The sequence below is a fragment of the Pelodiscus sinensis genome, chromosome 16 (genome assembly GCF_049634645.1).
Source record: "Pelodiscus sinensis isolate JC-2024 chromosome 16, ASM4963464v1, whole genome shotgun sequence".
NCBI classification, from domain to species: Eukaryota; Metazoa; Chordata; order Testudines; family Trionychidae; genus Pelodiscus; species Pelodiscus sinensis.
The window spans coordinates 5,398,342-5,425,723 of record NC_134726.1 but is presented as its reverse complement, the minus strand read 5'-3'; the positions used below and the strand labels follow the sequence as shown (position 1 = coordinate 5,425,723).

The following is a 27,382-nucleotide window of genomic DNA, read 5'->3' as shown; positions in this document are numbered from 1 at the left end:
GCGGGGCGGGCAGGCCGGAAGTGGGGGAGGGGCAGCGCCGCGGCCTGGCACCCCGCGCGGGAGAGGCGGCGGCGATGAAGCGGGACGTGCGCATCCTGCTGGTGGGGGAGGGTAAGAGCCGGGCCCGGGCGCTGGAGGAAGGGGCGGGGCCTCGGGCCCCTGCAGGGTCAGGCGGGGTAACGGGGGCAGCCCCCCCCATGCAGAAATCAGCCCCCGGGGCATGCTGGGTAACAGGGGCAGCCCCCCCCATGCAGAGATCAGCCCCCCCGGGGCATGCTGGGTAACAGGGGCAGCCCCCCCCCATGCAGAGATCAGCCCCCCTGGGGCATGCTGGGTAACAGGGGCAGCCCCCCCATGCAGAGATCAGCTCCCCCCGGGGCATGCTGGGTAACAGGGGCAGCCCCCCCCCATGCAGAGATCAGCCCCCCCGGGGCATGCTGGGTAACAGGGGCAGCCCCCCCCCCATGCAGAGATCAGCCCCCCCGGGGCATGCTGGGTAACAGGGGCAGCCCCCCCCCATGCAGAAATCAGCCCCCGGGGCATGCTGGGTAACAGGGGCAGCCCCCCCCATGCAGAGATCAGCCCCCCCGGGGCATGCTGGGTAACAGGGGCAGCCCCCCCCCATGCAGAGATCAGCCCCCCTGGGGCATGCTGGGTAACAGGGGCAGCCCCCCCATGCAGAGATCAGCTCCCCCCGGGGCATGCTGGGTAACAGGGGCAGCCCCCCCCCATGCAGAGATCAGCCCCCCTGGGGCATGCTGGGTAACAGGGGCAGCCCCCCCATGCAGAGATCAGCTCCCCCCGGGGCATGCTGGGTAACAGGGGCAGCCCCCCCCATGCAGAGATCAGCCCCCCCGGGGCATGCTGGGTAACGGGGGCAGCCCCCCCATGCAGAGATCAGCCCCCCCGGGGCATGCTGGGTAACAGGGGCAGCCCCCCCATGCAGAAATCAGCCCCCGGGGCATGCTGGGTAACGGGGGCAGCCCCCCCATGCAGAGATCAGCCCCTGGGGCATGCTGGGTAATGGGGGCAGCCTCCCCACATGCAGAGATCAGCCCCTAAGTCATGCTGGGTAACGGAGGGGTACTCCCCTTTCCCCCACCTCCCCCTGCAGAGAGAGCAAGCCCCTGGAGGTCAGACCGGGAGGAGACAGGAGGGCAATCTCCTTTCTCTCCTGCTTCCTGCCCTGGCTGGTGGGGTTTTCCTGGTGGGCAGGGGAGGAGGAGAGAGACCCTCCCTCTTTCCTTGGATGGGGGGAGCTGGGTGACTGGCTCAGAGCTGTTTCTGTTGAGTGCCTCTGCCTCTCTACAACACTGTGCTATGAACACTTCCCTTCAGGTTGGGAGGAGGGAATCTGAGGCAGTGGTGGGGAAGGGGCTCACCCAAGGTCATGCAGCCCCTTAGCCCCAGAGCTGAGTGGAATCTGTCTGTCTGTCCACAGGCCTGTGTTGTAACCACTAGACCATTCTGCCTGCCTGGCCTATATCTGACAGGAATCAGCTGATGGGAATTAACCTCCCTCCCTTGTGAGCTAGGGCATGAGACTGGCTACCAGGAGCAGAATTATCTGTAAAATTAGTCCCAATTATAAAACGTAGCGACGTCAGAACTCCATACTCCATCCCCGATGGCCAGGGTGTCCGGGATGTCCGGTTGCCTGGCCCTACAGAGCAGGCGGCTGCTGTGCTGATTCAGTGGGAAAATACGGATAGTGTACAAATTTGGTAACAGGAAAAGTTGGGGGAGGAGATCCGGAATTAGTGTAACCTGGGCTCATTTCAGTGAAGTCAGTGGTGTGACACAGACTTCCCAGGCTAGGGACCTCTCCCGTGGTTCCTGTTTTAATGCTCAGGTTACTGAATAATGTCCCTTCCTAAGGGTAGCACAGTTGTGATCAGCAGAGCTGCTGGGCTGGGATGCCCTTGCACTTTTCACGAAGAGAGGCTGGTGGCAGAGTGCGCTCTGGGAAGGCCTGAGCTCTGGAACAAGCTTCCCCGCCTGGGCTGAAGACCTTGAGGGCTGGGAGGCCCCTTTCTCTGCGCCTTGCTGTAGAGAGGAGCTTTGGATGGGGTCATTAGACTGCCTGCAAGGAGGTGGCGGCGGGGGAGGGAGGAGAGGAGGGGAATTTGTGGTCCATGAGCTGTTTGATTTCTCAGGTGGGACGGTGGCACTTAGAGCCCTGCTCCCTTTTCATTGTTTCATTACTGGAGTGGGGAAGAAAGCTCTCGAACAGATGGAGTGTGGAGGACGGACGTGACTCTGAGAACTTGACCTTTCCTGTTGCAATGGAGCCCGGTCGGTTTTGTCAGTGCGTTTCCCCTTTTGGAAAGGGGGCAAGGGCGTGGGAGAAGAGTCTCAGCATCTCTGCAGCGTGCACTCCGTGTGCCACTCGGACGCCTGCTCTTCACAGAGGCATGGGTGAGGGGCGGGGAGGGGCACAGCATTACCAAGAATGTGACTTGCTTCTAGCGCTTCCTCTGCCAGAGCCAGTGCCAGGCTGGGTAGTTAAGGCAAGGAATGGCAGAAGGATTCAGTCTTGCCCGTTCTTTTCCCATAACCCTCAAGGTGTCAGCGTGTTCAGGGATGCAGAATTACACCGTGTAGGAGATTTAAAACGCTGAAAAATCCCCCATTTGAAAAATACAACCATGGGGGTTGGGGAGCGAAAGAGCTTAGAGGGACTGGCTGGAGGGGAAGGCCAGGCGGAAGCTTGAGACAAGAGATGTGTCAGAGATGCTTGTCTACATGGGCAGGGGCCGTGAGGGCAGAAGACTGGACTTGAGGACCTCTCGGGGTCCCTTCCAGCTCTAATATTTCTGATCCTATGGGGCGGGGGCATTCCCGGAACAATTGTACTGCTAGTCGGCTGTTGTTCTGCCAAGAGGATGCTCTTATTCCAAGGGAAGAGTGCCTTTTCCAGTTTACCTTGCATCACTGAAAGCGGTGTACGTGAATCTGGAAAAAGACATTCTCTTCTGCAGAAAACGTGTGTCCATGTGGGACGTTAGACCAGCAGAACTGGACTGCTCTAGGATTGCCAGCCCCCCGCGGGGTTTGTGCCCTGGCGGCTCAGCTGGGACGTGTGCAGTTACAATTTAAAGATGTTTCCTGCTGTTCCAGCTCCGTGCGGCGTTTTCAAATATTAATCATGCCGTGCCTTGTTTTCACACTTCGCTCTTCGCTGGGAGCGGCGGCCTGCCAGCTTTCAAGGTGCAGCGCGCTGGTTACGTTTTTATTAAGTATTCTGAGCTTGTTTTTAAAAAGCGCCGCCTGGTCAAGAGGTGAGCGTGTTCTAGTGGTGGTAGCATGGGCTAGCCTGACCACCCCCACTTGCCATGGAACGTCAGGCGAGGCCCCGGAGCTCTGTGCCTTGGTGACTCCGTTTCTCATCGCCCACCTGCATAAAGCTCTCTCTGTCTAGTGCTTTCGATCCATATCAATTCCCACTTGTTCAGGAGCTGCCTTTGTCGTGCTCTCAGAACTCGCAGAATAGCCGGTGGGATTTTCCTCCAGCTTTCCAGAGTCCCCCGTAAGCTGAGCCTGAGCAGGGAAAACTGCACCCCCAAGAGCAAAAGGAAGTTAGGAGCATGTGACAGGGCGGTTAGCCGAGAACCGTTTACTGATAGGAACCTGTGGTATTCCAGGGTGGTGACACCTGGAATAAGTTGCCTGGGGAGGTTGTGGAATCTCCATCGCTGGAGATATTTAACAGCAGGCTAGGGACATTTATCAGGGACGATCTAGATGGTGCTCGGTCCTGCTGTGAGGGCGGGGGACTGGACTTGATCTCTCGAGGTCCCTTCCAGTTCTCGTGTGCTATGACTCTATTTTCTGGGCAGGTTGGTGATGTGGCTTTGAGTCCCCTCTCCGCTGCACAGACCGGTTAAGGGCTGGTGCAAATGTTAAAGGGAATCTATAGCCTGTGACTTTCGGTGGCTGTCGGAAATGTCACCCTTTAGCCTCTGGCCGGGGAATGAATTTGCCTTCACCCCTCTGCTCCAATCCCCCCTTCCCCTCTGCTTTGCTACCTGGACAGATTTCAGCCCCTAGCATCTGACGGCTCTGCCACCTCCCTTCCCAAATGCCAGGCCTGCTAAGTCCCGTCTGACCCTCTCGCCTTTGTTTCTCCCACAGCCCGGGTGGGGAAGACGTCGCTGATTATGGCTCTGGTGGGCGAGGAGTTCCCTGAAGAGGTGAGCGGGAAGCAGTTTGCCTTTCCTGGGTGCTTTGGATGTGTCTTGGTCTTCCCAGGAGGGCGAATGTCTGTCTGTCTCGGCAGAGGCCAGCAGAACCTCTAGATGTGGGACCAGCTTTAACAGGGCATCTCTCCTATCAAGGGCAGAATGAGCCCGGAGCAGCAAAATCTTTCCTGCCTTGTTGAGGGCGTGACTGAGTCTCAGAGGCAGGCGTCTCTACTTTGTTTTCTTACCAGGCTCCTTTGTGCTCCTGCCTGCTATGGAGAGCTGCCTGCCCTTGTGGTCCAGGATGACCGACCCTTTCTCAATAGCCTGCTGCTTTGGGGCCTTTGGACGGAGCAGCCTGCCTGAACAGCTGTCTGCTCTGTTCCGTGCCTCGCTGCTTCCCAGGTCGCACAAAGCAGTGTCCCTGGCCCAGCCTCCACCTCCTAGCTGGAATGTGCCCGCTCTAGCCCGGCAGTTCACGGCTGTCTCTGGTTACACTGTGTTCTCAGGCCGTGAGCCCTGAGCTGTAGCCATCTGAGTGAAATGCAGAGTAGCCGTCCTGCCTTCATGCGCTGTCGAGATCCTCCCGGCTCCGGGCCTGGGCTGCTTTAGAAAGGGAAGACCGAATTAGCCCAATGGCCGTGACTTTCCCCAGCGCCCTGGGCCAGCGTCCCTCCCTGCCGGGGAGCAGATGGTGCAGACCCAGAGCCCCTGGCTGGCCCTTGGTGACACTAGCAGGGTGCAGCAGGCTAGCGCTAAATGCCTGCCCCGTTTCCCCAGCAAAGCCCAGCTAATCGGCTTAATGCCCCTCCCAGGCTGCTGGAAGGTCCGTGCTTCAGGTCAGCGTTTGTGGAGGGTTTAGGGGCTTATCTGCAGGCCAGGCCGGGGGAGCTTTGTCTTTCTGCATCCCATCTTCTCATGGACTTCCCTGTTCTGGGGTGCCCGGGGCACAGGGAGGTTGCCAGAGCCAGTGGGGTGCTCAGTGCAGGCCGGCAGCGACCCCTGCGCCGCATCCGCATCCACTCAGGCTCGGATGTGCACCCTGGAGCAGCCCCGAGTAAGAGGTCAGGCGGGCTGGGAAGCAAGGCCCACTCTCTGTGTCCATGCCCTCCTGGCTAGCTCCCCCACCTCTCTGTGCTGCCCCGGCGGGAGCTGAGCAAGGCGGACCCTGTCTCTTCCCCCCCTGCCCCAGGCATGGGCTGCGGCCCCAGAGGGGATGGTGCTGGGCCTCGAACGCTCGTGCAGCCCCTGCCCCTACGTGCCTTGCGGGTGACTGAGTCCTGTGTGACTCCAGTGCTGCATGTGGCGCAGATCAGCCTGCCTCCCCACCCCCTCGCGCTGACCCTGTCTCTTGTAGGTGCCCCCCCGGGCGGAGGAGATCACCATCCCAGCTGACGTCACCCCTGAGCAAGTCCCCACCCACATCGTGGACTACTCAGGTAGGGCTCCCCCGCCGCCGGCCTGCTCCTTCGTCAGCCCTTCCTCCCCCTCCCGTCCTAGCCGGGCCATGCTGCCCCCCCAGGGGCTCTCAGAGGCAGGTGAGGCAGCCGGGTGACTCGGCCGTTTCCCTTTCAGAGTCGGAGCAAACGGAGGACGAGCTGCAGGAGGAGATCGCCAAGGTGAGGGGGGGCGGGCAGCTGGGTTTGGGCCTCGCCGGCCTGCCCGACCACGTGGCCGCGGTGCGCGGGGCTCTCCCGGGAGCAGGGCTGCCAGCCTGCGAACAGGGGGCCTCCGCGACCTTGTTCCAGGGCGTTCTGAAGCGATCGTCCCGGCCTGCTCCAGAGAGGCCGGGCGGGAGGACTCGGGCTTTGATCCCAGAGCAGCCTTCTGGTGAGCAATCTGTGCTGAGCCCCGAAGAGCCGCCAGGCCCCAGCTGTTAGCAGCTCTTGGCAGGCCTGGCGTGAGCCAGGCTGTGGGAGGGCAGGTGGGAGAAGTCCGGTTGAGACTGCTAATAAAACTGGCCGTCACCTGCCGTCCTTTGAGCTAAGCCTCCTGCCTTCTCCGCCCCGGCCAGCCCCCGGGGAAGGACCTAGGCTGGCGCAGCTGCGGAACCAGCTTCCCCCACGCTCCCCCGGAGCGCGCGTGCAGACAAGAGGCTTAGCGTGGATCCATTAAACCCTGCCTAACCCTGGCGTCTTTCTGGGATTAGCGGTGAGCTCCCTCCCGCAGGCAGCAGCGATCCACCCGGCGGCGCGTCTCCAAGCGCTCGGGGCCGTCGGAAGCCGGGGTGGGGGGCGGACTGGGGGCGGGGAGCCCGTCAAAGTGTCACATGCAGGTGGCATTGCTAAGCGCGGCGCCGTGGCGGGGGAGGGAAGGGGAGCACATGGTGGGGGGGAGGGGAGATTGGGAAGAGACTGGTTATCTCTGTGATCCTCCCATCCAGCACCCTGGGCACTGGGAGCTGCCGGGCTTAGTGGAGCCCGAGCCGGGCTGCCCTGCTCCCAGGGAGTAAGGACGCTTGGGAGGACCCCGCCCCCCCAGGAGGGAATGCTGCTCGGGGGAGGCAGGGAATGGAGGGGAGGGATCTCTTTGTGTTAGGAAGAGGGGGCTTGGTACTGGGGTGACTCCTGTGCCCAGTTCGGAGCCAGCCCATGCAGGCAGCAAGCAAGGCCCTGCCCGGGTCTCGCCGGGGCTCCCAGCGTCTCTGGGCTGGCTGAGGGGGTCGGGCTGCTGCCGAGCGTGGCTCCTCTCCCCCCTCCTGGAAGGGGCTTTTCCCGGGGAGTTGAGTCCCACGACAGTGGGGGAAGCTGCCAGCCTCTCGGGGGTGGGCCGTGAGGAGCAATCGGGAACCGGCCTGGCGCCGCGGGGGGAGTCCGGCAGCTGGAATTACCGATCGCCTCTGTTCAGGGCAGATCGTCCGGCTTGTCGAGGGCTTGCAGGGCAGCCTGTCTCCTGTAGGCGTGGCAGAGGCAGGGCGGGGCGAGCGGGTGCCAGGGCAAAGTCCAGGGCCAGCGGTGTGGCTGCTTGTGGGGCGCCCGGCTGCCTGGTGCTGGAGCGGTGCCACCCCCGGGCCAGGGCCTGCCTCCATGCGGGGAGAGGAGCATGGCACGTGCTGGCCGGCGGTTACAGGGCCCTCGGAGATGCCTGATCCCTGGGCAGCCTGCACTGTGACCCACGGCTCCCCCTGCTGTTCCCTCTGCAGGCCAACGTGGTCTGCGTCGTGTACGATGTCACCGTGGAGGCCACGATCGAGAAGGTAATTGGGGCTCCTGCCTCCGTCCCACCAGCTCCCGTCTGGCCTCGCTCGTTTCTCTCCCCCCCCTCCCATGGATCAGCCACCGCCCAGGCCCCCAGAGGCTGCCCGGTTCCATGGGCTTCTCAGCCCACCCTGGGGCTTCCCGGGGTCATGTGGTTACTGCTGCTTCTGGCTGAAGCCACGGGCTGGGGGTGGTCTCTACAGCCTGCCGCCCCGGCTCCGTGCAAAGGGAACGTCCCGCCCCTAGAGCCGCCACTCAGCACCGCCTCAGCAGCCAGTTCCCGAGGGAGCCCAGGCCTGGAGTGCTGGCGATTTCTTCAGCCACCCTGGGACTCCATCGCGGCCGAGGGACCCGTTCCGGCCGCTCCCTCTGCACATGCCCTCTGCTCTCTGGGGGGCACAGAGGAGCCGATGGGCTGCCAGGATTAGATCGTAGTGTTGCTGCAGCCCCCTGCTGGCTTCCAATGAATGCCCAGGCCACGCCCCACCCCACTGCCGCCTGCGGCCGGCCTGTTCTCACGGGGCGCCTCTGCTTTGCCTTTCAGATTCGCACCAAGTGGATTCCCTTGGTGAACGGGGGAGTTGAGAAGGGCGCCAGGTACCGTGCCAAGGGAGTCTGGTCAGGCAGGGGCGGTGGCCAGTTCTCCCCGACAGCCTGCGGATTGCTGGCTCTTCGCCAGGGACAGGGGGTCCGACGGGGGAAATCGCTTGGGGCTGGCTGCAAAGAGCGGTACCAGGCTGAGGGGCAGCTCTCCTGCTCGAGGGCCCCACAGCTGACAGCGCTGGGGAGACTCAGGCGGCTTTTCCTCCTCCCGGGCTCTCGCTGCCGCCCAGGCGGGAGGATCTGCCGGTGAGAGGCCGCCCGAGGCCGCCTGTCGGGAGCGAGTGAGCCGCTGAGTCGGGGCAGGGCAGCAGACGGTCGTCGCACACGCGCGGTTGTCTGGGGACGCCATTAGTAGGACCAGCCCGCCTGGCCTGTTCGGGTTCATCCTGCCTGGTTCCTGGCGATGGGCGAGCAGGCGGGGCGCTGGCGGTCCTGTACCCCTCCCCCCAAGGGCGATATGGGACCCAGATGAGAACGCTGTGATGGGGAGACAGTGTCTGGCATCCCCCCTGCCCCCCATGCCACTTCCTCTCCTCTCCCTCCTAGAATCCCCATCATCCTCGTGGGGAACAAGTCGGACCTGCAGTCTGGGAGCTCCATGGAGACCATCCTGCCCATCATGAACCAGTTTTCAGAGATCGAGACCTGCGTGGAGGTGGGAGAACCCTGGGGGCGTCCGCTGGCCGTTGCCCAGTGAGCAGCCCTGGCCCGTCCAGTGGTAGTCACGAACAGGAGCCCTCATCCCCGGTCCCAGGGACATTCTGCACCCTGACTCAGACCTGCCTTCCCAACACAGGCCCTGCCAGAGCCCCGCCCGGTCCTGGCTGGCTCTAAGGCAGGGGTCCCCAACCTTTTGTGGCTGCAGGGCGCCCAGGGGCGGGGCCGCTCACGTGCCAGGCTTCCGGGGGCGGGGCCGCTCACGTGCCGGGCTTCCGGGGGCGGGGCCGCTCACGTGCCGGGCATCCGGGGGCGGGGCCACTCACGTGCCGGGCTTCCGGGGGCGGGGCCGCTCACGTGCCGGGCATCCGGGGGCGGGGCCGCTCACGTGCCGGGCATCCGGGGGCGGGGCCGCTCACGTGCCGGGCATCCGGGGGTGGGGCCACGCATGTGCCGCGCGCTGGGGATAGGGGCCGCCTACGCACCCTGAGCCCAGGGCCGGCACCAGCCCAGATCTTTCGGCAGGCGCACATAAATGCCCCGGCGGGCGCCATGGCGCCTGCGGGCACCGCGTTGGGGACCACTGCTCTAAGGCTATGTTTACATGGCTGTTCCCCCACCCCCGCTGAAGATATGTAAATCACGCTCTCATTTGCATATCTTCTGCTGATCCTTTTTGCAGAAGAGGTTTGCAGATAGAAAGTCCCCTGTAGACAGGGCCATTTGTCAGAAAAAAACCTTTTGTGCAAGATCCCTTATGTGGGTCAGGGGCGGCTAACCCGCAGGGATATCAGATGGGGGCCCACAAAACTGAGAAGCAAAAAAACCCCCCACACCACATACACACACGCACACACACGCACACACGCACACACACGCACACATACACACACACGCACACATACACACACATATGCACACACACATACACACACGCACACATACACACACATATGCACACACATACACACACGCACACACACGCACACACGCACACACACGCACACATACACACACACGCACACATACACACACATATGCACACACACATACACACACGCACACATACACACACATATGCACACACATACACACACGCACACACACACACACATATGCACGCACACACACACATGCACACACACACATATACACACACGCACACATATACACACACACGCACACACACGCACACATATACACACACGCACACACACATATACACACACACGCACACACACGCACACATATACACACACGCACACACACGCACACACACACACACACATACACACACACACACATATACACACACACACACACACACACACACACGCACACATATACACACACGCACACACACGCACACACACACACACACGCACACATATACACACACGCACACACACGCACACATATACACACACGCGCACACACACGCGCACACACACACGCACACACACACACGCACATACACACGCGCACGCACACACACACACGTTCTTTTTCATTATTACTTTTATTTAGAATCTTACTGTGACGGTTGAATTTGCTTTTTGCGGGGGGTGGGGTCCCTGCCCTCCCACTCCTGAAGGGATTCCCCCTCCCTGCGGTCCTGCATGCCTCCTTAGCTGTTAAGGCGGGATTGCTGGCAGCGTATGGCTCCAGTCTGCCGGACGGACGCTGTTCCCTGCTGCAGCCTGTTCAGGGAAGTGGGGGGGGGAGAAGCTGGCCCGCTGTAGCCTCCCCTTCCTCCTGAAAGGTGCCCCATTCAGGGCGGGGACTCGGGGGCTTCCCTTCCCTCCCCTCTCACTCTGGGAACACATTCCCCTCCCCTCCTCTCCTCTCCTTGGGTACCGGAGGCCTCCTTGCCGCAAGAGTTTTGCTGGCAGCCTCTGTAGCTGCCGGAGGCTGGGGAGCTGCCGCCGCCTCCCAAAATGCCGCCGGGCTCCACCGCAGGGAGCTTCTCCCTCCCGCCAGATCTCCTGCGCGCGCCTCTCCCACGTGCAGGAGAGGAACCGGAAGGATCCGGCCGCGCTGCAAGGGGAAGTTTTTAAAGTACCCCCCGGGGATCCCCCTGAGGTGTTTCACAGCCGCAGGACACCCCCCTCCCGGGGGCCAGATGAAATTGTTTGGCGGGCCGAATGCAGGCCGGAGATTCCCCACCCCTGGGCTCCGGGCTGGGCTCTGAGACCTCACACCTCTCTTGTCCGCTCAGTCCGTCTGCCGCTGGCCCCGGGCCTTGCCCACTCACGGCCCCTCTCTCTGTCCTTGCACTAGTGTTCAGCCAAGAACCTAAAGAACATCTCCGAATTGTTCTACTATGCCCAGAAAGCCGTGCTGCACCCCACCGCCCCCTTGTACAACCCCGAAGAGAAGCAGGTAACCTTGGTCTTCTGCCCAGCGCTTCCCCGGAACCTTCCGGGTCCCCCTCTACAGCCCCAGGCCGCTGGCATTGTGGTGAATCCTCGTGTCCTCAACAGCTGCCTGATTCTCCCTGTCCCAGCAGCCCCCGGCCCACCCCCGGCAGAGCATTCCTGCCCTGGGGCTGAACTCGCTGGGTGCGCGCAGCGTCCTCCCCAGGTGCGGCACACGGCTGGAGCGCACCCGTCTCTCCCCAGGCGCCCGCCGTGCCGTGCTGCACTGACGCACTCGAGATCTCGCTGGCTGGGGACAGCGCGATTCAGAGGCTTCCCCGGGGAAGAGAGAGGGAAGCATGTGACCGAGTTATCCAGTGGGAACCCTGCCACTTCTGCCTCCCTGGTTCCAGGGGTGCCAGGACAAGGCGGCGAATCACCTTCACGTTTAGGAGAGGAAATAGATTTGTGGGCAGCGTATGGCTAGCCAGGGAAACTCTCTGCCACTAGATGCCACTGAGGGCCACAGGCATAGGAGGACTCTGAAAAGAACTGGGCTTTTATATGGCTAGCAAGACCATCCACAGTTCTGTTCCTGGGTCGCACAGAAGGGAGGCAGCTCTCATACTTCAGCCTCTGAGCAATAGGTTAAAAAAGGGGTAGAGAATAAGCTGGAGAACATCTTATTGCCTCTCTAGAAAACCCTGGCATGTCCACAACTTGAATACTGCCTACTGATGTGGTTGCCTCCTCTCCAAAAAGATAAATTGGCATTGGGAAAATGCTTAGGGGTTTGGAACAGGTCGCATGTGAAGAGAGGTTAAAAAGACTTGGACTTTTCAGCTTAGAAAAGAGGAGACTAAGAGGGGATATGAGAGAGGTCTGTAAAATCGTGGAAAAAGTGAGCAAGGAAAAGTTATTTACGTATTCCCACAATATAAGAACTAGGGGCCACCAAATGAAATGAATAGGCAGCAGGTTTAAAACAAACAAAAGGAAGTTTTTCTTCACTCTGCATAGTCAACCTGTGGAACTCCTTGCCAGAGGATGTTGTGAAGACCAGGACTTTAACAGGGTTCAAAAAAGAGCGAGATAGATTCATGGAGGTTAGGTCCATCAATGGGCTATTAGCCAGGATGGGTAGGAATGGTGTCCCCAGCCTCTGTTTGTCTGGAAATGGGTGACAGGGGAGGAATCACATGAGGATTACCTGTTGTGTCCCCTCCCTCTGGGGCACCTGGTACTGGCCACTATCGGCCGACAGGACACTGGGCTGGATGGACCTTTGGTCTGACCCAGTTTGGTCGTTCTTATGTGCAGTTCCCATGTGGGCTGACTGTTGTCCACTACTTACCCCTTCCTCAGCCACAGCTGGTCAGGCCCTTGTTGGAGCCTGGGTACTGGCCTCGGTGGGCCGCTGCCCTGAGCCAGCACAGGGATGCCTCTGGGGGTGGGTTTGTGGGGGGGTAGCCCTGAGCTGCGGCAGCCTCTTCATGTGCTTTGCCCGATGTCCCGGTACCACAGCTGAGGCCAGCGTGTGCACGAGCGCTTACCCGGATTTTCAACATCTCCGACCAGGACAACAACCAGATCCTGAGCGACGAGGAGCTCAACTACTTCCAGGTACGGGTCGCTTAGCGCCTGCGTTCCCCGAGGGCTCCGCTCTCCGGCTGTGACACCCCCGGCCACTGTGCTCGTCCCCCCAGGGCGTTCCCTCCCCTCCTGCCTCTTGCCTAGCTCCAGGGGGAAGAGACGGCCCCTGGGCGCCTGCTTGGAGTCCTTCTCCTTGGTGTCAGACGGGCCTGCCCGCAGCGAGCGTTCTGGCTCCCGGAGCTCTGTGTGTCGGTCCGTCCGTCTGTCTAGAGGGGTGTTCCAGGCCCACATGCTCTGAGCCGGGCCCTCCGGACGGGTTTGCTCGGCGGTGTGTGAAGCAGGGTGCCCCTAGAGGAATGGGGAGTCCTGCTGCATTGGCCAGCTGAGGAACGGGGGACTCCTGAGGCAGGAACAAGGCAGGGCTGGCAGGCCACGAGACGAGTGGAGTTTAGGTTCCAGAAGGTTCCCAGTGATTCAGGGGATGGTTGTGGCAGGCTGTGCTTAGGTGCTGCGATAGCAAGAGTTTGGCCGCTGCGGGGAATCCGGCGTCCAGCGGGAGTTGAGGAATGGAGGAACGAAGGGGTCATGGGGACGGTCTGAGGTGGGTCTAATTCCGTCCCTCCCTTCTGGGGAGCGGGAAAGAGACAGGGAGGCCGCCCGCTAGCCGGGGACGCTCCTGACCTTCCCTTGTCTCTCGGGGGTAGAAGTCCTGTTTCGGGAATCCCCTGGCGCCCCAGGCCCTGGAGGACGTGAAGATGGTGGTGTGGAAGAACACCACGGACGGGGTGCAGGACAACGGCCTGACGTTAAACGGTAACGAGCGGGAGCTCTTGTGTCGGTGGCATTGTCTCCCGGCTCCTTCCCCCTCCCCTGGCGCCTGGCAGGCGGGCGCCCCGCTGGGCTAGAGGAGAGAGGCCTTCCTTGTTCTGCCCTGAGCGGTGCTGGCCGGTCCATGTCGCCATGGCCCCCGCTGGGCGCTGAGCCCCGCTCCTTCTGCTCGCAGGCTTCCTCTTCCTCAACACCCTCTTCATCCAGAGGGGGCGGCACGAGACCACCTGGACCATCCTGCGCCGCTTCGGCTACTCCGACGAGCTGGAGCTGACGGACGACTATCTCTACCCGGCGTGAGTACAGGGCTCGTCGGAAGGGGGATCCCCTCTGGAGCCTCCCTTTGCGGCCACCATATCCCGTCTCGCGGCGGGACGGGATCGCGTCCCTCCTCACAGGCCTTCTCCAGCTGGGCGGGGGCTCCGAGCAGCGAGGTTCTCCCGGGCTGCCAGTGGGGCTGCATCACTCTCGCCCCGTTGGCCGGGCAGAGAGGAGCTAAGTTCCAACCTGCCAACAGCTCCCAGGCCAGTTCTCCGACCACGCTCCTCTCCCCTCCCTGGCCTGTCTGGGTCTCAGGCTGTGGGGCCGACAGACGACTAACCCCAGGGACGCTGGTGATTCTGCTGGTGCCCACAGAAGGGAGCGTCTGGGCCAGAGGCTTCTCTGGGAAAAGCTACTGGGAGCAGGCAGCTGCCGGCTCAGTATCCGGCTGGGATTCTGCAGCTTCCTCGTCTCTGATCCCCGTCATGCCCCCAGACTGACGCTAGTGAGCTAGAGAATCCGACAGCCAGGGGCGGATATAGGGCAGGGCGAACGGGGCGACCACCCCATGCTCCGTGCTTAAAAAAGCCCCGCGCATGCGCCGAGGCAAAGGGGGGGCCCCGCGGAGTTATGCTGCCTGGGGCCCCGCAAAACAGTCATCTGCCCCTGCTGACAGCCACGGGGGCAGGGCTCCGTGGAGTCAAAAAGGGCTCTGGGCTGCTCCCAGACCGCCTCCAGCATGCGAGCCACACCCTGAGTGTCTGTGTACAGCTTCAGCCTGCCAGCCCACGGGGGTCACGCTGGTTCTCCCCAGCCTGGGTTGTCCTGCCGGGTGGCCCCAGCCCGGCCCAGGCAGCGTCCCTGGTGGCCTTGCTGCCAGGCTGCGCTGACTTCTTCTCTCCCTTCCCTCCAGGCTCCGCGTGCCCCAGGGCAGCTCCACGGAGCTCAACCACTTTGGATACCAGTTTCTGCAGCGGATGTTTGAGAAGCACGACAAGGTGAGCGGGGCAGGTCGCTGTCAGGCGTCCAGTCCCCCCTGCAAGCTCCCTCGCCAACTTGATTAGCTGCCCAGGTGCCGCTCTGCAGCTGCTCTGCGCGCCGGCCCATCTGCTTATCCTGTTGTCCTTGCTTTGTCCTTCGGGGAGGGCCGTCCTCTTTTGCCCAGAGAGAACATCTTCGCGTGCCCGTGACCGCTGGACTCTCCGGCAACTCCCGCTGGCGCCGAGCAGCCTGTCGGGCGCCCGCAGGTCCCAGGCTGATGGCTCAGAGCTTGACTGGATGCTCGGTGGGCGGCCATTCAAAACGGGCACTTAATAAGCTCCCTGGGGCTGGGCTGTGGTGGCGCCTGGCTCTCTGCATGACATAAGCTGAGCTGGCGCCCATCCTCGAACAGCGGAGCTCTTAGTATCAAAGGGGAGGCCGGGAGGAGTCGGAGATGGTCACTTCGGCAGCTGGTCCCGGCAGGGAAGCGATTCTAAATGCCCGGCCACTGGACAGCAGTCAGGAGAGCGCATGCGGCCCATTGGGGGAGGAGGAGGAGCGCAGGCTTTGCTCTTTTCTGCCTCTTGGCAGAGCAAGAGAGGAGCCAGCCAGCTCTGTGCAGCTCACTCCCCTGGGCGGAGCCGGCTCTGCGGTGCCGCTGTTCCGCGGTGACATGCTCTGCATCAGTAGCCAAGCCCCAGGTCTGCAGCACTTCTGTGGGCAGCCGATAACTACGGGGCAGCTTCCCTTGCATCTTTACGGAGGGTTTTCTCGGGCTCCATCTGAAGGCCAACAGCCCAGTCCCTCCAGTCACCCCCTTCTTTGATTATTAAATCCCGTTACGCCGCTGCCGTGTTTTCTATTCCCAGCGGGTTACTGCATCGGCAAAGCGGCCGAGTGACGGGCGGCCAGCACAGCCGGCCCTGGAGAAAGCGTGGAAGGGCGGGTGGAGTTGCAGGGTCAGCACACGGGCTGGGTGTTTGTGCTAAAACCCTCAGCAGTGGACAGTGAAGTTCCCAGGTTTCAGGATTAGCTCACTTGGGAAAATGTCAGCCTCATGCGGGGAGGGGAGGGGGAGGTAATGTCAGTTTCACGCGGGGGGGGAGGTAATGTCAGTTTCACGCGGGGGGGAGGTAATGTCAGTTTCACGCGGGGGGGAGGTAATGTCAGTTTCACGGGGGGAGGAGGTAATGTCAGTTTCACGCGGGGAGGAGGAGGTAATGTCAGTTTCGCAGGGGGAAGGTAATGTCAGTTTCGTGGGGGGGTAATGTCAGTTTCACGCGGGGGGGAGGTAATGTCAGTTTCGTGGGGGGGTAATGTCAGTTTCGCGGGGGGGAGGAGGTAATGTCAGTTTCACACGGGGGGGTAATGTCAGTTTCACGCGGGGGGGGGAGGTAATGTCAGTTTCACACTGCTTCAGCCTCAGACAGGCAGTTCTGGTTGTTTGCATGTGGCTCACATCTGCAGTTATGAGGATTCAAAATAGTTTTTTTCAACACAAGCTTATCCAGAGGAAAATGCCGTAGCAGGCAGGAGGTGCACCTCCAGGGCAGGCAGTGGCAGACCCACTGAGCATCTGGGGCTCTGCCCAGAGAAGTGCAGCCCGCAGCCCAAGTTAGCCAGTGTGTGTGGATATAACTGTGCTCCGGGTCTCCATGGGGCGCCCGCTTCAAGCCCCAATCCTCCCGTTGTGTTCCCAGGATGGCGATGGAGCCCTCTGCCCTGTAGAACTCCAGAGCTTCTTCAGTGTCTTCCCCTACGTGCCCTGGGGACCGGAACTCTACAACACGGTATGCACCACTGATAAAGGCCTGCTTTCACTGCATGGATTCCTCTGCCAATGGACGTAAGCGCAATCCCTCTCCACCCCCTTGCTCCAGTCCACTGAGCACAGCCCGGGCTCAGTCAGGGTGCCCTGGAACTGGCAACGGTCTCTCTGCTTGGATCCCCCAGGCTGGTGTCCTATCTGGATGTCCATCACTGCTTGGAGTACCTGGGTTACTTGGGCTACCCCATCTTCTCGGAGCACAACTCTCAGACGCAGGCCATCACAGGTACGTCGTCCCTCCAGGGTCGCCATCGCGGCCACTGGTTTCCTGGGGCCCAGGTGTGCCTGGAGGTAACGCGGGGTAGGGATGGAAGTGACTAGTTGACAATCCGATAAGCGGATGCTGCTTACTTCCCCCACCCTTGCTGCCTGTATCAGAGAGAGGCAACAAGGGGAGCCGGTGCTGGGCGGAGCCAGCTGAAAAGCTGGTCCATCGGTCCCCCCGCACCATCTCCGCGGGGAGGCAGAGGCATAGTGGGGACTGGGCATGAGCTGGGCATCAGCTGGTTCCTGGCTCGCGCCTGGTTCCCCTGCTGCGCTTCAGCCTTTTAAATGTATTAAGAGCCTGGTGGCTTTTAATACATTTAAAAGGCAGAGCTGCAAGTGGGGTTAGCTCCCGAGGCTAGGGGCTAACCCCACTGCAGCTCTGCAGTTTCCCCTCCCCATTATCGACTAATCCACAAGTCGATGGAAAGTCCACCGACTAGTCGATTAGCTGATTAAACGCCATTTCACCTCAGTTTCACGCGGGGGGGGAGGTAATGTCAGTTTCACGTGGGGGGAGGTAATGTCAGTTTCACGCGGGGAGGAGGAGGTAATGTCAGTTTCACGTGGGGGGAGGTAATGTCAGTTTCACGCGGCGGGGAGGTAATGTCAGTTTCACGTGGGGGGGGAGGTAATGTCAGTTTCACGCGGGGGGGGAGGTAATGTCAGTTTCACGCGGGGGGGGGAGGTAATGTCAGTTTCACGCGGGGGGGAGGTAATGTCAGTTTCACGTGGGGGGGGAGGTAATGTCAGTTTCACGCGGGGGGGGAGGTAATGTCAGTTTCACGCGGGGGGGAGGTAATGTCAGTTTCACGCGGGGGGGGGAGGTAATGTCAGTTTCACGCGGCGGGGAGGTAATGTCAGTTTCACACTGCTTCAGCCTCAGACAGGCTCTCTGCTCTCTGCTTCCCCTGCTCCAGTGACCCGGGAGAAGAGAATCGACCTGGAGAAGGGTCAGACCCAGAGGAACGTTTTCCTCTGTAAGGTGATTGGCCCCAGGGGCACGGGCAAGTCTGCGTTCCTGCAGGCCTTCCTCGGGAGGAACCTGGCTGTGAGTATGCAAGCTCTCCCCTCCCGGCCCTCGCCTGGCAGCCTGAACAGGTGGTGCTGCACCCTCGTCCTGTGTTGCTGTGTGTGTAACGTGTTCCCGGGCGTGTGCTGACTCCCTCCTTGCCTCGGCCGCATGCCTGAGAGCTGGGGATGTGGGGGGTCGGGGGCAGCTGCTTGCAAGCACCGTCCCCGCAGCTCCCATTGGCTGGGGATGGGGAGTTGTGTGGCCAATGGGAGCCGATGAGGGCAGTGCCAGCAGACGGGCAGTGCACAGGGCCATTTGCCCCTGCCCTGGGACCACTTCCGGGAGCCATGTCGGGCCAGGACAGGCAGGGAGCCTGCCCCCGTCTCACTGTGCTGCTGACCAGGAGCTGCCCCCATAAGTGCCACCTTGCGGGGAGCTTCAGGCCGGCCCACAGCCCCCTCCTGGAGCCAGCAGCCTAGCTCTGAGCCCTCACTGGAGCCAGCACCCAAATCCCCTGCCCAGCCTGATCTCTCTCCCCCCCCGCCCCCGAGCCTGAACGCTCTTCCCAGAGCCAGCATCCTATAACCCTCCTCCAGCCCTGAGCCCCTCCCAGAGCCAGCACCCTGCCCCCCGCCCCGCCCCAGCCCTCCCCCTCCTCCCAGAGCCAGCACTCCAAACCCCTGCCCCAACCTTGGCCCCCTCTCGTATACCCTAAACCCCTTTCTGTACCCCACACACGTGCCCCAGCCCTGACCGCACACCCCTCCTGCCCCTCATACCCCTTCCTGTATCCCAAGCCCCAGCCCTCATGCCCCCCCCCAGAGCCAGCCTCCATACCGCCCTCCTGCACCTCAAAACCCTTCCCCCCTCCCCAAGCCATACTCCCTCCCACACCCCAAGCCCCCTCCCAACCTGCTGCCCCAGTCCTGTAAAAGTTGGGGGGGGGAGCAAGAGACGGAGCGGGGGATGGAGTGAGTAGGCGGGGGGGTCTTGGTGAAGGGGCTGGAAAGATCCTGGCTTGCCCTGAAGTTCAGAAAGTGATCTTGGACATAAAGTGGTTGGGGGCCGCAGGACATGGAGCTGGAAGCGGGGGGGACACCTCCTAAGGGGGGCGGGGGGGACACCTCCTAAGTCATCTGTATCTCTCTGGCCAGTGGAGGGCTCTTCCCTCGGGCTCCATCCCGACTCGTTTGAACGGCCCAAACAGCGAAGCTGCCGCCCGTTCTTGGCAGAGATCTCTCTGGCGGGGTTTCCCCGGTAGCCAGCCTGCGCTTTCCTTCATTTCCTGAGCCAGAGCAACTGCCCTGCTCCCCGCAGGCCGCTCTCTGCCCTGTGCCGGCGGGAGAGCCCTGCGCAGAAACACAATTTGTATCTGCATCTGTATCCGCACACGTGAGCTGTGGGCGCGGAGACCCGCAGGCGTAAAGCGGATCTGCAGGGATCTCGGGGGGAATGGTCCGTTCCCTGGGACGAGTGGACGAGGAAGCGCCTAGTCTTCAGAGCTGCTTACTCAGTATGTCTGGAGCCTCTCCGGCTCGGAGGGCAGCTGTCTGGCCTGGCTTGGGCGGGTGCCGGAAGCACAGGCCAGCTGGGTCGGCTCCCCGTCGTTGTTTTGCCTCCGGTCCCAGGTCACTGTCACACGTGGGGACTCTTGGGAGAGGTGCAGAGACACCCGTCCATGGCAGACACCCTCTTACAGCTGTGCTGCTGCTGTTCCCTTCCTTGCAGGCCCACCAGCAGGCCCCAGGAGAGCTGTCCTTCTACGCAATCAACACCGTCCAAGTCAGTGGCCAGGAGAAGTATCTAATAGTAAGTCCCGTGCAGCTGTAGCAACTAGATCCCAGCTGGCCTGCCTTGCTGCGCCTGTGGCAGCCCTGCGTTGGCCTGGCCTGCGCGTTGCCGCCGGGCGCTGCGTGGGCTTCGGGCTATCGGCAGCTCGTGCCCCTTTCCCTCTGTCTCCTCCGCTCCAGCTGTACGAGATTGACGTGGACACGGAGTTCATGAAGGCGTCAGACGTGGTGTGCGATGTCGCCTGCTTAATGTACAACGTGAATGATCCCGAGTCTTTCAACTACTGCGCCTGTATTTATAAGGTGAGCGTCACGTCCTCAGGCCCCCGGATGGAAATCCACACCCTGCCGGGAGAGGCAGAGGGTCCCTGCTTCCGCTCTCCCATATTGTCATGCCAGCATCCTGCGAGCAAAGTGCTACCGGGCGTCCCCTCCCAGCGAGCTCGCCTGCTCTCCTGCAGGAGATCTTCCCTTCCTCGGAGCCGGCTACGCCCCCGCTTCCGATTCAACTCCCTTTCCCTTGAGCGCCGCGGGGGAGGGGTGACCTCTTCCCCGTGTCTCCCTGTCGTGACCTTTGTGTCTCCTACACAGCAACGCTACATGGACGGACAAATCCCCTGCGTCTTCGTCGCCTCCAAGTCAGACCTGCCCGAAATGACTCAGCAGCACGGCCTCTCGCCTGCCGAGTTCTGCTACAAGCACCGCCTGCCACCCCCGTTCTACTTCACCTGCAACAGCCCCGGCCTGCCCAGCGCCACCATCTACACCAAACTGGCCACGGCAGCCGCTTTCCCGTGAGTACCCTTTCTGAACCAAAGGGGGCGCTCTTCCGGGGCGTCCAGCCTGACCGTGGGCGGGCAGCATGTTCACGCAGCCTGCCCACGTTCTCAGCACTTAGATGGTGACGAATGGGATCCCCTTGAAGCCAAAAAGCTCTTGAAATGCGTCTGATTATTTTAATGTTAAAGGCGTTTCTGTGGCTTGCATTTGAGCGCCTGGCACCTTCATGAATGTGGCTTCCTAGCATGCTTGGCAGCAGGATTCCTGTAAGCCGAGCGCGTGGGCAGCTGCCAGGAGAGATTCCAGTGCCACTCAGCTGATGAGCAGAGCGCCCACAGCCAGCAGCATGTGGTGCACATCTGCATATGCCCTGGTGCATGTAACAAAATTTATTCCACATGTGGGGGGGGGGAAATATGGGGGCGTTGCCTGGCAAGTAGGGACCCCAGCGTGCCATGCCTGAGAGCACTCACAGGAAGTCAGTGGCAGAGCCTGGAAAAGATCCCAGATTTCCTGCCTTAGCCACAGAACCAGCCTGATTAGCCTCTGTAGAGTGAGTCTGTAAAAACAGCGCCTCCTCTCCCAGCAGCCTGCCACGTGTGGGCCTGGGGTGCGTAGCCCTGCACTGCCAACTCAGCTGGGAGGGAGAGAGCTGGATTCTGTCCCAGCCCGTGCACCATCAGCATGGCCAGCTACATTCCCACCGCAGGGTCCCTATCGTTATGGCTTGAGTTGGAAAGAGCCCAGTAGGAATTTCCAGTCCCAGGTGCTGACCTTGCAGGTCTGGCCTTGGCCGGGCGTTTTCCCCCTAAACTGCTCAGATTGGTAAAAGGTAGCCCCCTCAGGCCATTTCTGGAGTGGACGTGGGTGGCCCAATCAAGCAGATTTAGGCTCAATATTTAGGTTTGGCAAGAGAAAGTGATTAGAAAAGTTCCGGGGTCGACCATGGCCTGCAGTAAGCTCATTGTTTTACTAGAGGGGAAGAGGAAAATGAAACTGACCAGCCTCATTAGGTTCAGGCAGTAAGCTCATATTGGCAGTAAATTAGATTAATGCTAGAAGAGCCATAAGCCGATAAGAGATTTTTTTCATTAGTCTCCCTTCAGGAAACATTTTTTTTCTTTTCGCAGATGCTTTTTTCGACACCGTATTAAAATTTAAATAGTCCTAATACATCTAGGAAATTCAGTATAAATAAATAACGTGCGTAATGGAGGCCCTGGGATTGGCTGCTCTTTGATTCAGCAGCGTATGAATAATGGATTCTTCTCTCCTCCTCGGGGATGTGCCGGGATTGTATAGAATTGGATCACGCAGGCTTGCCAAGGAAGCTGACTTGCATGGGGAGGCTTCGCCCCCTCCTGCGTGACATCCTGCCAGCTGGACCGCAGTGCCTTCCCCGGGTGTAGGCTCCACCGCTCCGCCCCGTGGGCGACCAGCGGCCTTGAGCCGCTGGAGTAGGGCCCTTGGAAAATATTTCAGGCTGTGATGAACTCCAGGAAAAAAGTGTGAGCCAATTTCTGCGCCTAGAGTTACCATATTTCAGGTTCCCAAATGAGGACGCAGGGAGGGGGAGGGCAGGAACAGCAGCCGCCAATCACTGGCTGCCAGCAGTCAGGGAGAAATAAGGGTGGCAGTACCATCCCATGCCACCCTTTGGACCAAACGGAGGTCACGTCCCGGCAAACTCGCACATACGGTAACCCTAAGTTACGGGTTAACTATGTCAGTGCTGCGATGAAATCATAGAATCATAGAATAATAGGACTGGAAGGGACCTCGAGAGGTCATCGAGTCCAGCCCCCCGCCCTCAAGGCAGGATCAAGCTCCGTCTACACCATCCCTGACAGATGTCTATCTAACCTGTTCTTAAATATCTCCAGAGAGGGAGATTCCACCACCTCCCTTGGCAATTTATTCCAATATTTGACCACCCTGACAGTTAGGAATTTTTTCCTAAAGTCCAATCTAAACCTCCCCTGCTGCACTTTAAGCCCATTACTCCTTGTCCTGTCCTCAGAAACCAAGAGGAACAAATTTTCGCCTTCCTCCTTGTGACACCCTTTTAGATATTTGAAAACCGCTATCATGTCCCCCCTTAATCTTCTTTTTTCCAAACTAAACAAAATGCAAAGGAGCTAAAGGTTATCGTGCTATTTGGGCTCTCGCCAGCCCTCCGCAGTAGCCTTGGGACCTGCTTTTGGGTTGGGCCCTGGAACCCCTTACTCTCTCGGCCTTGCCAGTAACAGCCACGTCTCGTCGGCCCTGCTGGCTTTGCTGTGCTTTGATCTCCTCGGCGCTGAGAGCTGTAAATGCTGCTTGGCCTAGAAAGGACGACGTGTAACTCCTGGTTCGTACCAGGGATTTAGATGTGATGCTATTTATACCCTCGCTGAGAAAAAAGCACCTCAGTAAACCCTGGCTCCCGCCCGTTTGTAAGAACCGGAGAAGGGCGAGAAAACGGCTTCGTTCCATTGCACTGTGCAGTGCGCGGCAGCAGGCAACGTGCGCTCCCGACCGAGAGGCTGGTGTGTCATCAGTGGCCGAGGGACGGTTTGGACCTGCTTACAAGGCCTCCTGGTCTCTCTTCTGTCCAGGCAGCTTTTCGGATTGCAGGACTGCGACCCGAGTCTCGCCCGCCGCTTTCTGAGCCAGCCGGAGCACGGCCCCTTTTGCTCTTGCATTTTGCTGAGTTTAGCAAAGGGGGGGGTGGCCACTCCCATCCCGCTGGGCTTCTGCTTTCCCCTTTCTCGCTCTAAAGGGGCGTGACTCTCTCTGCTCCCTCCGGGGGACATGCCGGCCCTTCCTCGTCGCCTGTGGCCGGGAAAGGAGCTAGGCCGGGCGCGCTCTACGTGCTGTTCTGTAAGCCGAGGGCTGGCCATGGGAGTCCATTGCTTGGCCCAGGGCTTCTCGTCCTCTAGGGCTGAGCTTTCGTGTGCGCGGGAGGCGAGCCCTGGTCGGTGCCACTCACCGAATGGCTTCTCGTCTGTTTCTTTGCAGTCACCTGAACGACACGGAGCTGGGAGCCGCTTCCTTCTGGCTCAGGGTAGCGTTGGGAGCCAGCATCACCGCTGTGCTGGGGTTTGCACTTTACAAAGCCTTGGCCAAGAGCAAATAAGGCCGACGAGAACTGACCTGCCCAGTCCTGACTCGACACAGACACCAGCTTCCCTCTCCAGAGCATCCAGGTAGGCAGGATCACACTGGTGCCGCCTGGACCCCGCCCCTCCGAGGAAATTCCTCCCTCCACAAACCTGATTACAGCACCAGCAAAACAGAGCCACCAACAGGAACCTCCTGTCACCAACCAGCACGGCCGAGACCGTCATGCTCTCTGCACTTCCCAGGCGCCCGTCACTCGGGGCTTCCCTCAACACCCCCTTGCTCAACGCTGCCCACAGTCCACTCTGCCGGTGGGAATGCTGTGGCCCCTTGCCACGTCTGGGCACCTCCAGAGCCTGGAATCCAGTCTCCCGGGACTGGCTCACCTGTGATCTTTCTTTAATACTCTTTTTAAGAGCAGCTCAGGGGGCAGCTGACCCTGTCTTTCCGACCACGCCTCTCCGGCCTCGTATTCCCCGGGAAGGGGTCGCTTTCTGTCTCCGTGCGATTCGCGGGCACGTCACCGCTGCCGTGTGCGTCTCCCCTCGGGGGTGGAGCTGTACAGAAGACTCATGGCCCTGGCCCTGTAGCACAAGGTCTGCCAGGGAGCAATGGACATACGGGGGGGTAGGAAGCCTTGGCAACCCAAAGAGTGTTTTGTGAAAGGTGCCACATGGAGGGGGATTTAACCATCATGCTCCTTGCTGGCTAGTAGTCGTCTCTCTCCGGCTAGTTATGTGCCCGTCCTGGTGGCTGCTGGCCAAAGCTTGCTGCGGGCAGTTGTCCTGAACGCCTCCTGCCCTTGGAGACATTATGACTCTCCAAGCCACTGGTGCTTAGCAAAGCTGCGCCTCCAGCAGTATTGCCGCTTACGAGATATTCCAGGGATGCCGTCAGGTGGAAGTTAATCTAGGAAGCTAATCTGTACAGTGGTCACCAGCAATTCCCTTAGAGCAGTAAAAGGGAAAACCTAATCCACTGCTTACGGATTCCTGCTCTTCATTTGGCTTTGGGCAGTGGAAATGGCTCCGTTACTTTCCCTTTCTGGCTCCGTTACTTTCCCTTTCTGGCTTTGCTGCTCAAGGTTGTGCTTTGGGGCAACAAAGCCTGCAGGGGCAAAAGGGGTTTGGCTCGGCGCCCGCCCGCCTGTTCTCTGTGACGCTCACGTTCAGTGTCATGACGTGACTTTTAATGGTTGGCTTTGGCCGATGGGTTTTTAGAATTTCCGCTCAGGTGTAGGCCGCCGAGGTCCCTGTAAAAGATCCCGGGTTGTGACATCGCTCCAGCATCAATCAGAGGCCGTCACTAGAAAGGGATTTCCAAGGACTCTCCCCCTGCTAGCAGCCTCGCTTCCTAGCAGCTCCGTTGTGTCGTTTGTAGCCAGTCCCACCTGACCTAGTCTGGGGATTGCTTCTGGCAGATCCTTTGCCAGCCTGTCCCCTCCCTCCCTTTGCAAGGGTGTTTTCTCGCCCATCCTGCTTGGGTTGCCAGTATTACCAGTGCATCATGGGAGGTGTGGCAACCTGGGCAACATGATACACCGTGTTCTGCAACATGGTACACTGGCTGATTAAGCACAGGACTGATGTGCCTGAATTCGCTGTTGGATGCAGGCTGTATCCAACCGGCGGTGTCACCCCGGTACCACGATGTCACTGTGTCAGCCGCAGTGCCTGATGGGATCTGTGCCGAGGACGTGGCTGCTCAGTGATGGGGTATTATGCAGCCAGCGTCCATGCTGCGCGGCTGGGCTCTGTGCACGGCTCACCAGAGCCATGTTCCCTGGAAGCAGTGCGCTTGGGTGGCCGCTCCGGAGGGATTCCCGGGCTGATTCGCCGCATGCTCAGAGCTCGGTGGCGTTTCCACCGGTGCCCCACGTACAAATTCATTCCACATTTGGATGGGAAAGACGAGAGGGGACATTGCTCCAGTGACCCCTGACACGTCGCTTCAATGTTGAGTCTCCTGGTTGAACTGGAAGCTGTGCTGGGTGCCCGCATTCCCTGGCATCCTGGCTTTTTCTGAGCCACAGTGGTTAACTGGCAGGCACGGAGGCAGCCAGCCCCTTGCTGCTCCTGGTACAGACCCCAGCTCCCATTTCATTGGCCTAGCACGAGGCCTCAAGAGGACTCCGTGAAGATTGTCCTGGGGGTCAGGACTCTTCTCCACCAGCCGAGCCAGGCCTGCCTCTGCTTTCCTCGCTGCCTGTCCGCAGGAAGCCTCTGCTCCGTTGTGCCTGGTGCTGGAGAGAGGCAGCGAAAGTATTGAGTGAGGAAACGCCCCAGCCCATCCGCCTGTCGCGCGAGCTCAGGGCTGGCTTGCGGCATGATCCGGTGGACGCTTTTCGTCTATCGTTTACCGTAGTGTCGGGCTGCTGGCCGGAGCGTGTGAGTGGGGAGCTTTCTGGACTAAGCCCAGCGTCTTCCTCCTTCACCAGCTTGCTGGGGTGGGGGTTGTGCATAGCCTAACCCCCCTGGTGAACACATCTCCGCCTCGCCAGGCTGGGCCTGCCCCAGCGCCCTTCTGAAGGAGCTCAGCATGGCCCCCCTCCACTGATTCTCAGGGGGGGTGTCGTATTACACGTGGCTCCATGGGAGGGCGTTTGAACTTTTGGCCGGGGCGTGGCGGTGGGCTGGGAATCTCCTCTCCGGGGAGAGAAGGGGGTGGAAGATGTTCAGCCACCCACCCCCGGAGCCTCACAAGCACAGCTGGGCAGGGTGCTGTGCCACAGACCAGCGAGTCGCCGTGTTTGCACAGCAAAGGGCTTCAGGGCATTTCCAGCTTGAACCAAACCACGTTCCCCTTCTTCAGTGTTGACACAAGGCCCCGGCCTTTGCCAAAGAGCCCACCGGTCCCGCTCCCGCCTGGCGCAGGCAGTAGGAGTTCAGAATTCAGCTACCAATGCCGAGCCGGCTCGACCTCGGGGCACCCGCTCTGCACCGTCAGCAGGCCGAGTTTGTGACCGGCCGTGTGAGGTGCCCTCGGCCTGCCCGTGGCCTGGGATTGAGCTGTGAGGTGGCTTTCCCTGGGAGTCGCTCGTGACAGAGCTGCCTTCTGCTGAAATGGGGGGCACAGTTATGTGGGGCGCGTCCCTCTTGTTCCCTTGCCCACCTCTTGTTGCCGGGGGGCGTAATGTTGGGCCCGTCAGACCGTGGAATTGCACAGTCTGCCGGCTGGATTTCTGCTTGGGCCCCCCAGAAGCCATGTTTGCTGTGCGTTGGGGGCTGGGCCACCTCGAGTTTCCCATTTCACTGTCTGTTCCTCAGTCCTTGTCTAGGTCTAAGTCTGATGGCTTCTTGTCACAGCCAAGACCTATCTCCTAGATGAGAAACACTCTCATGAAGGGCAGAGGCGGAAAAGCCTTTTGCCCTGGACACTGTGTTCCAGTGACAGTCCGGATCCCATAAAGCCATATGATTTTACCAGATGGATTCTGTAAAACAAAATACATTTTTATGCACCTTCTGGCTGCAAAACCCTTGTCTGTTTTTCTTATTGGCGGAGGGGTGGAACGGGGATTCTTCCTCTGTTATTTTTCAGGCACATGAAACCCCCTGGCTCTTCTGCTTGGGATATCAGCGAGGAGCACGGACAGGCTGAAGACTTGGGGCTAGGAGAATATATTTGTCCCCATTGTGCTAGGTGCTGGACAAGAAGAAGGGGGTCCCTGTCCCCAAAGAGCTTAATCTAAGAGGAGATCAACCAAAAGCAAGAGACAGAAAATAAGCCATTTGTTAGACTTTACTGCAGGGGTGGGGAACCTCAGGCCCGGGGGCCGGATGCGGCCCTCGACTTGCCTGGATCCAGGCCCTGAAACTCAGGGCCCTTCCTTTGCATTGGGGAGTCCATGCTGGTGCACCAGCTCCCCTGCTACTCTCCTGGGGCTGGAGCACACAAAATCTACTAGGCTGGGCCTTGCTAGACTAGTGTGCGAGGGGGATGTGG

At 60.3% G+C, this 27,382-nt stretch overlaps 1 protein-coding gene across 1 annotated transcript; it reads left to right on the top strand.

Annotated features, from left to right (window-relative positions):
* RHOT2 (ras homolog family member T2) lies at positions 1 to 26,902 on the top strand. Its single transcript, XM_075899213.1, has 19 exons — positions 1 to 111; positions 4,135 to 4,193; positions 5,539 to 5,620; positions 5,757 to 5,800; positions 7,324 to 7,377; positions 7,923 to 7,975; positions 8,528 to 8,636; positions 10,919 to 11,020; positions 12,520 to 12,618; positions 13,293 to 13,401; positions 13,592 to 13,712; positions 14,591 to 14,675; positions 16,359 to 16,504; positions 16,612 to 16,712; positions 17,671 to 17,801; positions 19,494 to 19,574; positions 19,736 to 19,858; positions 20,147 to 20,349; positions 23,336 to 26,902. The coding sequence occupies exons 1-19, from the start codon at positions 75 to 77 to the stop codon at positions 23,451 to 23,453; spliced, it is 1,857 nt and encodes a 618-aa protein (XP_075755328.1). The 5' UTR covers positions 1 to 74; the 3' UTR covers positions 23,454 to 26,902.
* The last annotated feature ends 480 nt before the right edge of the window (positions 26,903 to 27,382 follow it).